This window comes from Triturus cristatus, chromosome 1_2, assembly GCF_964204655.1.
Source record: "Triturus cristatus chromosome 1_2, aTriCri1.1, whole genome shotgun sequence".
In the NCBI taxonomy this organism is placed as follows: domain Eukaryota; kingdom Metazoa; phylum Chordata; class Amphibia; order Caudata; family Salamandridae; genus Triturus; species Triturus cristatus.
Genome location: NC_140580.1, coordinates 957,574,273 through 957,589,678, shown reverse-complemented (window position 1 = coordinate 957,589,678; position 15,406 = coordinate 957,574,273). Strand labels below are relative to the sequence as shown.

Here is a 15,406-nt window from a genome sequence, read left to right as displayed (position 1 = left end):
CCCCAAGAACAACACTGTAAATTCAGCAATGTGCGACTTCTTAAAGTTAAACTTGTAACCGAAGTCTGCAAACATAGTCACTATGTTATCCACATGAGCAAGGTGTGGAAGCAACTCGTCGTCTGTCAGATAGATGTCATCGACATACGAGTATGCTTCCGGGTCTACCATCTCCAAGAGAGAGACCACGCGAGCGGGAAAAACTCCAGGGCTGTTCTTATAGCCCATCGGGAGCCTCTTGAACAATTTTTGTTTACCACCCGAGGTAAATGCTGTCCACTCATAACTGAGAGGGGACAGATGATGGCAATAAAAGCCATTGGATAAGTCGAGCGTAGTTTTGAAACGTTTTCTCACAAGACTATCTACGAGAGCCGAACTATGAGTATTCTGTACCGCACACGTCCGGCAATGTGAGTTTAAATGCCGGTAATCCAAAACTAGGCGGTACGATCCGTCAGGCTTCGTTACAGTGAATAAAGGATTATTCATGGGTGACACACATGTCTCAATTACTCCTTGATATTCCAATTGCTCAAGGATTGACGCGACGTGAGGTCTCGCGACGCATGGGATATTGGGGTTGTGGCTGGGGATCGGATCGCAATGGAATCTCATGATTGGGAGAACATTTGTCCCAGCCAACCTGATTACGATATAACGAAGGCGCAAGCACCTGCGCCCACTCCCCGGCCAACCTAGTAGACTCCTCCATGGGCACTACGTGCCCAAAGGAAGGAAGTATAACTTCTTCTCCCCTAGGGGCGTCTAAAATGAAAGCCGGAGGCCAATCTTTCTCCGCCAAAAGAATATCATATGTGGTGGTAAGATTATCCCAAAAAAACGCTTTAATTTTGCGTTGTATGTCACCCTCAATATTAATGACTATTTCAAATAATCTTTCTGGGGGGGCTACGCGAGTATCAGCAGTTTCGACTGTCACATAAATGTCAGTTGCTGTCGCCTCCAGAAATGGACGCAATGCTTCCCGCACTACTGTAACTTCCGCAGCGCTGTCGAGCAGCGTTAGTGCCCATGTCAGGTTCCGAAGCTGTGTCCTGACCATCTGAGGCATATCTCGCTGAGATAGCAGCAACTTTCTTTTTCTGAAACGGTGGACGTGGTCTGGCAGCGTCTTCCTGTTTGCCTTTACCGTCAGTCTGGCGGGGCTGGTCTCGACTTTGAGTGCCCCGTCCTCTTCCACGCTCTCCACCACCAGAGTGCGAAATCGATGTTTCCTGTGAAGAACGAGGAGAGCGTTGTTCAGAAACCTGAAACCTATCAGGTGACTTAATACGAGTACGATCGCGCAAATCATAAGTGCGTTCACTATATGACTGAACTGGTGAGGCAGGACGAGAAACCTGTTTCTGTTGCTGCTTCTCTTGTTTTTTGGCTCGCCAACTTTGTTTAGGAAAGTTGGGCTTTTCGTCTTTTGTAGACGAACTCCCCTTAGTTTGTTGTACTACATCAGGAATTTTGATGGTGGGCTTTACACCTAAGGCACTACGTCCAACCATCCTGTAGGCTTTCGCAAAAATTTTTGCGAATTGCCTAGGCTTGTCTTCATCAGCCAGAAGCTCCAGCATATTGCCAACTTGGAACTGCATGGCATCTCCTTTGAGGTTGCCCATTACCATGGAACAAACCACATCGAAACTGTCGACAAGCCGCATTCCCAACTCAATAGCTGCCTCCGCACCATGACTCTCTTGAACTTTCTTGATAACGGAGGGTAGTACAGCCATAGACGGAGTGCCGTAGCACTTCGAATATGTCGCCGCAAAGATCTTGCCCCAATTGTCACAATCAACAAGCTCAGGGACCAGGTCTTTGGGCAAAGTAATGGTGAGTATCCTGTGTTTATCCACAGGGGTAGTGTGTGGAAACACGGCTTCTAATTGATCAAATTTTTCTGCAAGCCAGTAAGGAAATTCATCCTTACTGAGGGGGCGCTTGCCGACAACCGCGTTAACCATAACAGGGCTTATCACCACCGCGTGATGGTGATCCGCCCCGTGTCCAGCAACCGCAGGTGTTCCCACCTGAACTGTGCGTGACACATACTGCACTAAAGCCCTATGGACCGTAATCAGGGCAGTGTGTAGTGTTCTTAAATCACCCACTCCCACCGTCAGGTAGCGTGGGTGTGGAGTATATCCGGCCAGTACCGGCCATGTAGCTCCCGCAATCTATAACGGGCCCATTCTCGCCGGTACGACCTCATGGGGGAGGGCGCCATTAAACCAAATTGTATGTTGCCAGGCAGAAATAGGAATTTCCAGAGTCCGATACGGGGCATAAGCCGCAGGTGCAGCCGAGGCTGTATATTCGTGGAACAAATTATCGTCTGCATCCACCTCCGCAAAGGTCACCCATGAGTAAAACAACTCATACGGGTAGGTGGTATCAGCACGGACCACAAAAACTACGGACATCCCGTCATCAGGTACCCCATACGCCCTCAGATGAGTGCGCAGAGGAACCCGACTATGAGCGGGAATATTAACCGCCATAAGGACTCCTAAAAGAAGAACAACGACCTACTCAGTAGCACTTGGGCTCAAAAAGTATAACCTTTTTAATTTTCAAGCTTGATAGAACCTTTAGTCTAAACCTAGGTAGGTTAAACCGTCACCCAAGTTTTCCGGAAACGAGAGCGAGGGTTGTTGTGGACTAAAATCAGCACTACTAAAGCGTCTCAGACGTTAAGACCAAACGTTAGGTGCGCCATGTTGCAGGGATTCTGCTTTTGCACAGAACTATGCGTAGGAGACCAGGACCTCAGAGAATTGTGGTGTACCAGAAAATCCTCCTCAGAACCCAGAACCCCTTATCCGACTAGCTTAGTATCTCATTCGTTAACCTAGATCTAGCTAGGTGGTCCCAATGTATAGACAAACCAGAACAAGCGACTTAGATATTTCTCAGGAGTGGTGGGAATCTGAAATACCTGTTCGTACTTATTTATTAGTCCACAACTGAATAATACAGACACAGTAAAGTTTAAAGAGTTTATTTTATAAACCTCGCGTCCTAAGATGCAGTACTTTGGCTAACACCAGCAGACTAACAATATAGATCAGAATCATGAACAATATTACAATACCATATATAATGAAAGGAGCAATCATACTATTAATGACAGTGGTATATGGCCACACTCCTTTCACTATAATCTAATACATTATTATTATTATTAGACTATTAGAAGGTCTCTTAGGCTAACAGGGGGGACCCCATACCGTATAGATCAGCTTAGTCGAATCACATCAAAGGATCAGCTCTCACAGCATGCTTCAGCTCTTCTTGTTCGAATGAATGTAAAACCAAACTGTTCTGCAATATTAAAGACGCTCGTCCTTCAAACATTGGCAGCTGTATGCATGATATGTCTAACAAGTGTCTACGATCAATCTAAACACAACACTCTGTACCTTCTAGTGACCCAGACGCGTTCTTTGCATGATGTACAGACCAAGGGCACATTTCACGGTTAAGAATGTATAACAACCGTTTGTTATTCTGTAGGGCAAAGACGAGTCAGCATTTTACAAAATGAATAACACATAACAACAGTGTCGTGTGCAGCGCAGCAGAAACGACAAGCTTGCTTGTTAACCATGATCTCGGTTATGCTAACTTAGTGTTGTAAATAGGGCGTGGCTTAGTCCATCTCACAATGTTTCAGCACCCAGGCTAATGTGCTGCATAGCTAAATACATATATGGTCCCAAAGGCGAGACCAATTGCATTGCAAATGCTTGTTTCCCTTTCTCTCTGTCCAGTCCACCCTCACCTTTCTTCACAGTTTTGCATCCCCTTTATCCAATGTCTCACCCACCGTATGACTTCTATCTTTCTCCTTTGAATTACAAGTCTCTTCTATATCTCCTCCTTAAGTCCCACCATTTTTCTCATCTCCTGATCTCAGGGACATATTAACAGAGTAAGCAGGGGTAAAGCTGGAGAACAGGCACAGTATTTCTGTGCACTGCTGGCACGTAAACCAGCAGTTTGGTATAATCTCTATAGAAAGCTGACTTCAGATCAAATGCTTAGACCTGCTTAACTGACCATACCTTCAGCTTGACACTTACTTTCTCATTAAAAAGTACCTCAGCCCCCAAATCATATGCACCACGGTCTCCTCAGTAAGCAGCAGAGTAAAGTAACATTAAAGCATTTTATTCCCATGTGGCCTAGTGACAGAAATGAATGCTGTTGAGCTACAAGACCAAAATTCCAATTTTGGTTCCCCCTGTTCGTAATTCTGGTTAAACTACTTTATCTCTTTTTCCTCAGTTTACAGATTAGTTGACACCAGGGGCTGATGTATCAAGAGATTTTACAGTGACAAGGGTCAAATTTGACCCTTTGGCACCGCAAAATGGCTTTTTTTTAAATGTCCCAAACTCATATGGTTATTCGGTAATGTTACTGAACTGCAATTTGGGTTTTAGAATAAATACAGAATCAGTAAAGGGCGTTTCTTATAAATACAGATTCTTTTGCATTAATGTTTTGCAAACAAAATACTTAAACAATTTTCCGTTGGACAACTGCCACCTAATGTTTTTTTTTTTTTTTCTTTAGAAAAGTTCCTCTGTTTTAAAAAAAAATGCAAACTAGCGGCAATGAAAAAAAATGCTTTACATAAAAGTAGTCATAGATATGATAGTCTACTGACCCCAGCAGACCACCATGCCTGTGACTTTAATCAATTGTACAAGGCTTCAATTTGCAAGCTACCTCATGCATATTATTAATAAGGTAGGTTAAATTGCGACCCACTGCAAATCGGTATTTTGTGAATTAATACATAGGTTGGGTCACAAAATACCAACGCATTCAGTAGAAGTAGCTGTGCAAATTGCACCCACTTCTAATGCATTTTAGTAGATTCTTATTAAGAAACCGCAAATCGTTATTTGATGCAATTTACGATTTCTTAAAAGGAATACATCGAGCACCAGGAGTACATACAAGCTAATGTAGAGCCTTAGGCACTAGGTAAAATCTGTATATTTATATTAGCAAAAGTGAATTTCTACTTGTAACATGTTCGAAAATAAATGAGAATCGAATACAGTTGTCATGATCTGCAGCCACAGCTCTATGACGTCTCACTGGTGCAGAATTCTGACTTGCAGGAAATCCCAAGCAATTCTAGAATCAAGCTTGAAAATGTAATGATCTGCGGACTTGCAAGGAGTTAAACACTCCAATGAACTTCATGGATCCGGAATTCTTCCGAGACAGGAAAGTTCAGCTGTGTGTGAAAGAATGGAAGTTGCTAAGTGCGAGCCAGAAAAGATGACAAAATTAAGGTGGCATGGGTTTCTCACGAGATTTGTATTGATTGCAGCCAACTTGGGTTCATGGACTATACGTTATTCGTGTTTGGCTGTTTCAAAGCATTCTTTGCTAACCAATCAACCTACTTATTTGCTAAAACCGAATTGCTGTTGCTAGAGTTGGGATACACACACCACAGCTGGAGTTACTATAGTATTTAGAGAGGTATTTTGGACCATGCAAGACTTTAGACAAAGGACCATCAGTTCTATAGACTTGTTTGTTTTATTTAGTCACAATAAGGCATTACGGTTTTGACAATTATGGCGAAGTGACTGCTTTTGCAGGGGTAGTTTCAAACCAATGTGTATACCTTATGTCATAGATGATTAACTTGTCATAGTAGGGATCATTCAGAGAACAGATTTACTTTACAAATCACTGAAGGTAGTTATCGATATAGTATAGTCCTTCCAGTATGTTTTTGACTCTATAATAGAAATTTCTTTTCTGTTCCAGTTTTAGGAAGTCACCGAGTTGTAAACTCCTACAGAGATTTTCACAATGTGTATCATGTCATATTATAGTTAGTGAAGTGCAACTTAAAAAGGTGAAATATTTATCGAGGTATTTCTTATTTGAGATAAAAGCTCATGTAGAGCAGGTTGAACCCAACTGTAAGAATAGGCAGAGTGAAGATGTCCAGTGTCTGTTTCTCTCTCTCATCCCAGTCCCCTTTCCCCAGGTTTACTACTGGCCTGCAAAGTACTCCTTGCATTGTTATTACTTGGTTCGAGATAGTGATGAGACTGACATCACTTCTGTTGAATCTGGATAGCCAGGTCAGTGCACATCTGACAGAAAACCTCCCACACCTGAACGTCTCCAGGTACACAATTTGTAAACTTCTGTTAATTTCATGTTCGCATAAGCAAATATACCTGTAAATAATTGCTTGTTTGAAAATTAGTTCTGCAAGTGCAGTTGCACCATGGGAAAAATCCCTGTCCCTACATTCCCATCTGAAGTAAATTTGCCAACCTTTTCCTTGCTGGGAAAGGGGCTGGAAAAAAGATTGTCAGTCCCCACAAATCCACAAGTATGTGGATGTGTGCAAACACAGTTCCTGAGTCCTGAAACGCACACTCCAATCTGAAAACAGATTTACTTGTATGAAAATCTTGTTAGTAAATCAGTTTACAAGAAAATGCACTTTTGTTAATTAAAAAATGTGTACTGTAGACAACTGGGGCAGGTTTTGTCCAATGCCAAACAGGTCTCATAGGAGTGTAAGCACACCAGTTCGTAATTAGTACAGTCTCCTAATAGAGGCCTTACATGTCCTCAAACATTGGATTCCGGTAGCTCTGTGCTATTGGATAAGGCCCCAAACCAAACTCACTTTAGGCTGTTTTGTGGGGGAAAACCCAGATCTAGCAAACCCCAAGTGCAATAAAATAGAGTTGAACAAATAAGGAGTAAATAACTTATATTAAAATTACACTAACTGTTTTAACATTAAAAAGATCAAAATCTTGATTAGAAAGAAAAGTCCTTAAAACTGCGAACTTTATCACCCTGTTACTCGCTTTCTGCCAAAAATCCCTGCTGCACCCCACACAAACCTTAAGCTAAAGCCTAAACCTAAAATCTTCCTAACTTTTGTCCTGTTCTATGGTGCTGGAATGTGAGAAATCTAGGATTGAAGGGAGATAACTTAATAGCAAGAAAAGATTTGGTCCATATGTTATAGGACCCTTAATCCTAGCATCCTCAATTTTAAACAAGCTAGGGTTGTTTTACCGGTTCAAGCAGCTAAGGACTAACATGGGCCATCATCATTAGTACTTGTAGCCTTTATACTATGCGCCATATTTATCAAAAAGTAAATTTCCTTGTTGTGTTACGGAAAAAAGGGCAGGAGTGCGGTGTATTTATCACACTACGGCACATTCCTGCCTTTTCTTATAGCTGGAGCACAATGTGCTGCCTTGCGCCAATAAAGGCACCCTTGCACCTTGGTGCAAGGGTGCCCGTGTTGCAAGCAGGATTTTTTGTGTGAAGCCATCACAAGGCATTTTCCTCTTCCTACGTGTGCTGCAGAGAGGTTTCTCCTAGTTACACCTCCCCAGGAAAGGCGTAGCTTTTTGGCACATTCCCAGGTCCACCAGTAATGGTAAATCTGGAAATGCGTCAAAATCCATGGGTGTTTTGGGGAACACCCAAGCAACGCCTCCATGGTAGAGTAACAACGCAGCGATTTGTGATGCATTGCTCCAGATTTATCAAGCCACTCGGGGCCACGCAAGGGGGCCATGTGTGGCTTGATAAATTGTAGTTCAAGGGTTGTGTTGCTTTTGCAAACTGCAACGTGGTGCAGAAGCGAGACAATCCGTCATTAATATGGCCCTATGTGCCTAGGAAGAATGCAGCTAATTGGCTGGTGTTGTGAACAAAAAGAAATACCATTCAATGCTTGTAGAAAAGACGTTGTTTCAAGAATCGATTGCTGTAGCCAAGATTTTTTGGCCTCTATAATTATGAAGGTAGAACCTTCAAAGGAGATGCTTTAGCATTAACGAGAAAAGTGAGGGTGTATTGGGATTGGAGTATTGACCATGTTAGGGATATGCTTCACAACAAGTCCACAGCAAGTTTCATTTAGTGAGAGGACATTAAAGCTGGTTATTGTCTGACAGGAACCAGTGGGGGAAGCTGCTTAGCCTTTTTGACGCTAACAGAGCACAGTAGGATGCCTATGGCCCTATTTTGGAAGGGGCACGTTAAGATGATTTTTTATGGTAACTTGAGCTGCACTGGTTTCCCATATTGAGGCTAGAAATAACTACTTGTGCAAGAAAATCCTGCTTTCTTGTTGGAGAAGTGGCACAATGCTTGGAAAGTTTACAATCTCATAGCAGCCAAACCTTTACATCCCAAAGCAATGGTATAACAAAAGCCACAAACATCATGTATGAGTCACTGATCCTCTTCACTAGAGAATGACCTACGGAGTCGGTACATGCAAGAAATGAGTTTCTTGGAAGATACAGCACCAATTAACAGGACAACGTTATTGCCATCAATGGGCAGTTTTGATCATCGCGTATTCAACACTGGATCATTTCAATGCACCATTGATCCCTAGTTCATTCCACGCACTGGCATGTAGATCAAGATGTGCAACTGACAATGTTGGCTAAAGCAGTCCTTATGTTGTGCTTGTGGATATGCATGCGATTAACATAGGCGGTAAGAATAAAGTTCTTGTACAACATTGCAGTTCTACTGCCTATTCTCAGATGTGAAAGCGCCCAGCTTTACCTCCACCAGATATGCCATTTTTAGGTCTCGCAAAGGGCAGCGCATGCGCTGCCTCTCCGAGGCATCAAGTAATTAGTATGTTGGGTGAAACTCCACCCATTGTTTTTATATTTGTATTTTCGCTTGCCATTGGTTAAATCTGGCATTGTTCTTTTTATGTATCACATTGATTGGCTGGTGGTCCGAAACGTCACTTCCGTTTTTCTTCCGTTTTGCAGGAAGCAGCATCGACCAACTACAGTTTAGTTCCGCTGCTTGGGGTTATCTACTCATTTAGGGACTACTTCCTTGTTTATTTTCCACCACCAGCTGCCGAGTTTGGAAGTGTTGGCTTTAACGTAATGTTCCGTGATTGTGGGCGAATCACTTCATCTGCTGCCGCTAGTTTATAGTCACTGCTGCTCGCCGAGCTTTGATGTAACCACGATGACTCACGAGACAGGAATTGTGTTGATTGTAATCCCACTTGTTTGTTTCGTAGCGAGATCAGTGTACCTTTTGCTTTTTAGTTTCCTGTTCCCGCCCCCCACCCATTGGCCGTGTTCCAGTTCCCTTTGTTCCCGCCCCCCTCTCGCAGCTTGTGGCGGTCATGGAGGAGCGTGTTTGTTTTCTTTATTGGCACAACGACGTGCTAGCTTACAATCAGCGCGCCATGCCGACTTTCACTTTCCAAGTGCAGACAGGACATTGGCGGCCGTTTGTACGAGCAGTCAGTAAGCGCCTTCAACATTTGCTCCAAAACCTGATGCAGGCAAGTCTTAACGATCATGCCAAGAAAGCAGCCCTTGCATGTATTTTGTGGATGATTGCAGCCAGGGGCGGACTAGGTTCCAGCAGCCCGACCAGGACGCGTCTGCAGCTCAATTAAAAGAAATACACACAACATCACGCATTCTTGCATGCCGTGAACATGAGATGTGCCTGCGAGCTGCTAGCGTTTGTTAACTTGGGAGACAGAGGTGCCACAGCTGAGACGGCATAGTTCAGAAGTCCGCTGTAACACACGTTCATCTTTAGTTATGCTAAGAATGAGAAATGCGATTACTTGCTGTGAGGTGGCCCTAAACCAGGATGGAGCAGTCCCTCGGCTATTAACACAGCCGCCAGAATGGGCATCACACAGCAAAGTCTGTGCCCTGTTCTCAATATTGCTGTTACCAATGCCGCCGCACGTGGTTTGACTTGATTGTGGTGTTTTGCTGTATTCCCGTTATTTGTGCCTCACTAGAAGAGATGGAGGGCAAGCAATGCCAGTGACTGTGCATTTACATTAATACCGTACATTTGTGCTTTTATAGAATTGTTGCCTACCATTGATACAACTCGCATTATACACCGTTTCTTGTTGCAGCTCTAGCAACAGGGTTCGTGCAGAGGCTCAGGAAAGAGGTGAAGTGTTTTGTTTAAGTTACACAGCACAATTAAGGCACTCTCCCTTTTCATGAGCGATGACAGGCCCTTCCTCTTTTTTTGTCAAGTGTGTTTTGGTTATGGACTTGTTACGCAGTTAGCGGGCTTCACCTACTCGGTCTTGTGGCAGGATAGTAGGAACACCTGAAGTGCGGAGCTTTCTCTATTACAACCAAAATCTGTCAATTGTATTGGATGGTCCAGCAATTAAAGTAAGGCAACATGTTTTCCTAAAAGCTGTGATTTGTCACCCGTATTGTTTGCTGCAGTGTAAATATATGAATGAAAAGCACACTATTCCCCCACTGAGTTCTAATTGCTATATTTCCCAACGTTTCTACTCTTTAAATGTAAGAAAGGATGTAGTGTGATGAGTTAAAACCTGGCAAGCTAAGTTCCAGTCTCGGTGTCTGCTTGACATCATATAATTCTCCTTGTACCCAAAAAATTAATTTGCCTTTGTGTAATGTAACTGCTGCTCATGTAAGAGGCCCAATACCGTCAGGTCAAGTTCGCTCTGTAGAAAACTGTGGTGTTTATTATTTTTAATCAGCGCAATGATAAAAAAAGTATAATATAAAATGTTTTTGCAGACTTAAACAGATCAGGCACTATTCACTGCAGTGTCACTTTCAGCCCCACACACTTCCTGCAGCAGCTGAGCCTAGAAGTGAGGGGAGGCAGAGCCTCGCAGCACCCCTCCCTGCTCCAGGCACCGGGGCCCCCCCATGGAAATGGAGCCTCCCATATCCTCTGCTGCGTCAGCCCCCAGGGGCGCTAAACTCCCATTGCTGCACCCCCCACCTCCATAATCCTTCTTTACCCTCTGCTGACATTTCATACAGGGGTTATAGCTCCTGCTAGCATTGCTCTCCCCACAAGTACTCCAAACCCTGCGAAGTCATGACTCTCTTGCCCCTCCCATTGCAAAATGCTGATTTTAGCCCCAAATACAATTTGTCCCATATGCCTTCCTTTAAACTGCTGTATTTTCAGATCGTGCTGCTACATTTAACTACACTTAACCGCACAACAGTTCATGTAACTTCAAAATTTTTATAACTTTACAAACTTGTTATACAATGCAGCCCTGCTCTGTTTACTGGACCCTGCCTCACCCCATACCAGCACAGGGGGAGTATGTAATACTTACCCACAAAGCAGCTTCCTTTCCCATCTAGTCCTGCCAGATGCCCGACCCGCCCACAGGCCATCTGTCACATTTACCTCCTACCATTAATCCCTATAAAAAATAAAATACTGTGTGGAATTCCGCTCGGTAAAAAACAAATCTAACTTGTAACTGCATTTACTTGTGAAGTATTACGGCATTATACCAGTGTTAATGCACCGTCACCTTCCTACTCGGAAGGAAGGGAGTGCACTTCTATAGCCCATTCCCTAATTAGCATTTTTTATTATATACCACTGTCTGGTGCACACATGCCTTTCCTGTGTATCTTCTGCAGTGTAAGATGCTCCAGGCAGCCTACCAAGAAGCAGCATCTTACATTATTTGACTATAATAGTTGTCCGTGTTATCACTTGGAGGTCAGGGTTTCTGCCATCCTTCTGGTGCGTGTACTCGTCTGAAACGGGATTAAAGTGCATAGATTGCATTGGTGGACAAATGGAAGCAAGGGGTTGCAGGGAGGTATCCTTTCAGCTGGAGGCACATGGTTAGTGTGTTATCTTTTTTTAAACAAAAGTTTTTATAGATACGTTTTTATAGATTTTTTTGGGTGGTTGGGGGGTCAGGGGAGGCTACCTTCATTAGGGAAGGGGGTGGCTGTGTCTAGTAGTGGTGGAACAAACGTATTATGGTTGCACTTCCAGAAATGTAGGAACCTTTGACGCCTCCTGGGCAGGTTGGGGATATCAAAGGGCCATAGCAAAGGGGCTGTAATCATTTTAGAACTCGCCAGAAATCAGACACCCTTGTGTTGGTAGCTTCCAAAATGGCTGGGGTTCGACAATTTGTTGCTGTTTATGCCCTGCTGTAACAAGCATTTGCAATGCAACAGGTCTCGCATTTACGCGAGTTTGAGCTATTGGCATTGTAAATGACAATGCCTTTTTATGCTTTGGTTTTTGAAACATAAATACAACGCATTGTTTTTTGCAATGTCAATAGCTAAAACTGGCGTAAATACGAGACCTATTGCATTGCAAATGCAATAGGTCTCGCATTTGCGAAAGATTAAGCTATTGGCATTGTAATTGACAATGCCATTTATTTATCTGTTTTTAAAACCAACACGTAAATAAAAGGTTTGTCATTTACAATGTCAATAGCTCTAACTTTTGCAAATGCGAGACCTATTGCATTGTAAATGCTTGTTTATGCAGGTCAAGGAAGGGCCCATGAGCTAAAGCTGGTGCTCCAGTAAAAAGAGTGTTATAGTTCTCTGTATTCAAAGCCACAGACAAAGGAAGTACTCGAAGGGCAGTGTGCTGCAAATTATCTAGGAAGGTAAGTTGATGTTCATGAACATCTCGCAGCTTTATGCATTTGTCTGAAGAATTTGATGCTGGTCGACTGACAGTTTGTGGTCACTTTATGAGGATAAAGTGGTTGAAGAAGTGCGAAATGTGTGAAAATTATAGGCAAATCAAAATATGGACATCCTATAACTGTTTCATTTTAGCCTCCCAAAGAAAATGGTGGCAAACACTTGAATTACACACACACACACACACATCTATTCGACCTACAGAAGCTATACTGCACTTAACACATTTCAGTCGGACCCACACATTACAATCAAATGTACCTCAGTTGGTTCCGCACTGGAGACACAATGCTGTGTTTAAAGTAATGATAAATTAGCAAATGTAATTTAAATATTCAACAGAAGAAAAATAAGATGTAAAAACAAATCAAACAAAAAGCGACTGAAACAGGTATGCTTCCATTGTTTTATTACTGAATTGTAGCAAACAGTCTTTTAATTACAGATTAGTATAAAAAAAAGAAACATCGACCATAATGATATATAAATAAAGTTATAAAATTACAATCCACTTTTTATTTTGGGCCCTTCCTTTCCTGCAGGCGATTCCAACTGAGGCAGACTCACAGCCACTGAAGTCCTTCGGGTCAGCTGTCCTTATGCTGGACATTTGTCGTAGGGCCTCGCAGCTCTGTGCTTTTATTCAGGTTCCCAGCTTCCCTCTTCAGAACGTTTAAGAGAGTCTGTGAGCTTTCCAGGATCTGTGAGGGGGGGGGGGAGCAGAAAATCATAAAGTGAATGTTTTATTTAACAGTTCTCCTACACAACATCTATAGACTGTCCAATCTTAATGCATGTTATTTCGTTGTATCTCCTATTCCTCAAAGTAAATCTGAGGTTTAGAAACAACTCCTAGGCTGGCACCTTGAATTAAGCTTAGCCAATCTGTGACTGGCTCGAAAAATTGAATCTTGGTTAAAGGATACAAGCGCGAATGTGAAAGCGGATTTCACTTGTAGAGAGACAGGAATTTGTGCACCTGGAATTACTGGACTCTCTCAGTTTTACGTGCCCATCTTCTGTCAAATTAGAGTGATTAGCTGCTGCGAAGTGCTGAAAGGGCATTACACGCATCAATGGGTGCCTTATCTCGGTTAGTCCACCCAACCCTCTATCCGTCCTTTCACCCTCTCTCCTGACTCTACCCAATACACAGTAGGCCATTTAAGTAAATGGTGCTCTTCCACCCTGGGCCTTACTGACCTGTCAGTGAGGTGGACAACTATTGACTACTCAACCAGCTTTTGCACTTCTGTGGGTGGTATTTTCAAATCTCCATAAAAAGTTAGGTCAGGATGGGCTAACTCTCTGTTCCACTGTCAGACACCAGGCGTCACGATTTGAAAAACCAGCTAGAATTGAGATGCTCAAGTGTGGTAGATGACACACCAAACTCCTTCATACTTGGACCACGAGAAAGCAGCAATCGACCTGGAAGGAAAGTGGGAAGCATCCACAACTCTTGGAAAAAGTTGTCAAGCTCTGTGGACAAAAGCCGGACTGGGCCCTTTGGATTGCAAAGATTGTGAGCAGCTGCTCCTTTTTGCGAGACTACCTTGCCATCATTTTAACTCTTTTTCCAAGGGCTCTCTCATGTATGTCTTGACCTACAGATTGAAGCCCAGTATCTGGACACTGATAAAGCAGTGAATCATCTGAAGCACAAGATTCAAAGAGGAGTCAGTTAAAATGGACTTAGAAGGATTTCGGTTTAGAAAAATCACAGGACGAAAGATCTCTCCAGTCACTTCTAAATCCTTCTTGTATTCATTTGAATATTTATTTAAATTTACAAAAAATTGTAAGCGTGTTTTTATTTAGAGCTGTAAGGTGGCCTCTGAGCAATCACTGGTCCTCCTAGCAGTTTTCAAGTTGCAAAAAGCTCATTAGATCAAACGTTGCAAGGGAATGCCCCACTGTATTCTCCTTCCTACTACTCTGAAAAATACCATTCCCTAAATCAGTTTATTAACTTTTCTGCATATTTTAAACAAAAACGACCCTACTCTCCTGGAACACCAAATGCAGTGACGCGCTGCCCATTCCAGCCATACTCTTCGCAGTTCACCATAATAGGCCCTTTTCTGAGATTTGCTTTATCCTTCTTGTTTCATGAACCTTGTTTACGGACAGTTATTTTCATTTCCAATGTTTTAATTTAAATAATATGTTAATAACCTCTAGTGTTAGGTCCACTGACATTGGCTTCTTGTCACTGTTGGACTAATACGGATATCTATTGTGCTGCTAATTCTTTTCACAATTTCAGAGGGGCAGTCCTGATAGGTGCTATACTATCAATCAATAAAACAATTATGAGGCAAATCACCCGTGAGGTTATCGAGGCGCTAGAGAAGTTGCCTGCTGAGTGGTGGTTTGATCATTTAAACAGCCTGGCCTTGAATTCTTTCCTAAATTTCTGGAGCAACGGTGCGACCCGGAGGTGCAGAGGGAGGTTGTTCCATGCCTTGGCTGCCAGGTGCGAGAAGGAGCGTTCTCGGTTGTTGGTTCAGCAGAGGGGTGTCTGTGAGGGAGGCAGGTCGAAGTTGTGTGGCCAGTTGGTGGAAGATCAGGCATTTGTTGATGTATGCTGGTCGTTCGTTGTGCAGGGCCTTGTAGGCGTGAGTTAGCATCTTGAACTGGCATCTCTTCTGAATCGGCGAGCCAGTGTAGTTTCTTGAGATGGGGTCTAATGTGGGTCCTTTTGGGGAGGTCGAGTCTTGCAATTGCGTTTCTATTGTCTGGAGTTTCTTCAGGAGACATGCAGTGATTCCTACGTGGAGTGTGTTTCCGTAATCCAGTCTGCTGGTGATGAATGCCTGCAAGGTGGTCCTTCTGGTGATGATTGGGAGCCACATTAA

At 43.1% G+C, this 15,406-nt stretch overlaps 1 protein-coding gene across 1 annotated transcript in view; it reads right to left on the bottom strand.

Moving 5' to 3' along the window:
* Window positions 1-12,937: 12,937 nt before the first annotated feature.
* The window catches only part of SSNA1 (SS nuclear autoantigen 1), a 40,243-nt gene continuing 37,774 nt past the window's right edge, over window positions 12,938-15,406 (bottom strand). The window contains exon 3 of the mRNA XM_085610071.1: window positions 12,938-13,246. Coding sequence (XP_085466197.1) covers window positions 13,133-13,246 — 114 coding nt within the window. The 3' untranslated portion in view covers window positions 12,938-13,132. The remainder of the gene's footprint in view (window positions 13,247-15,406) is intronic.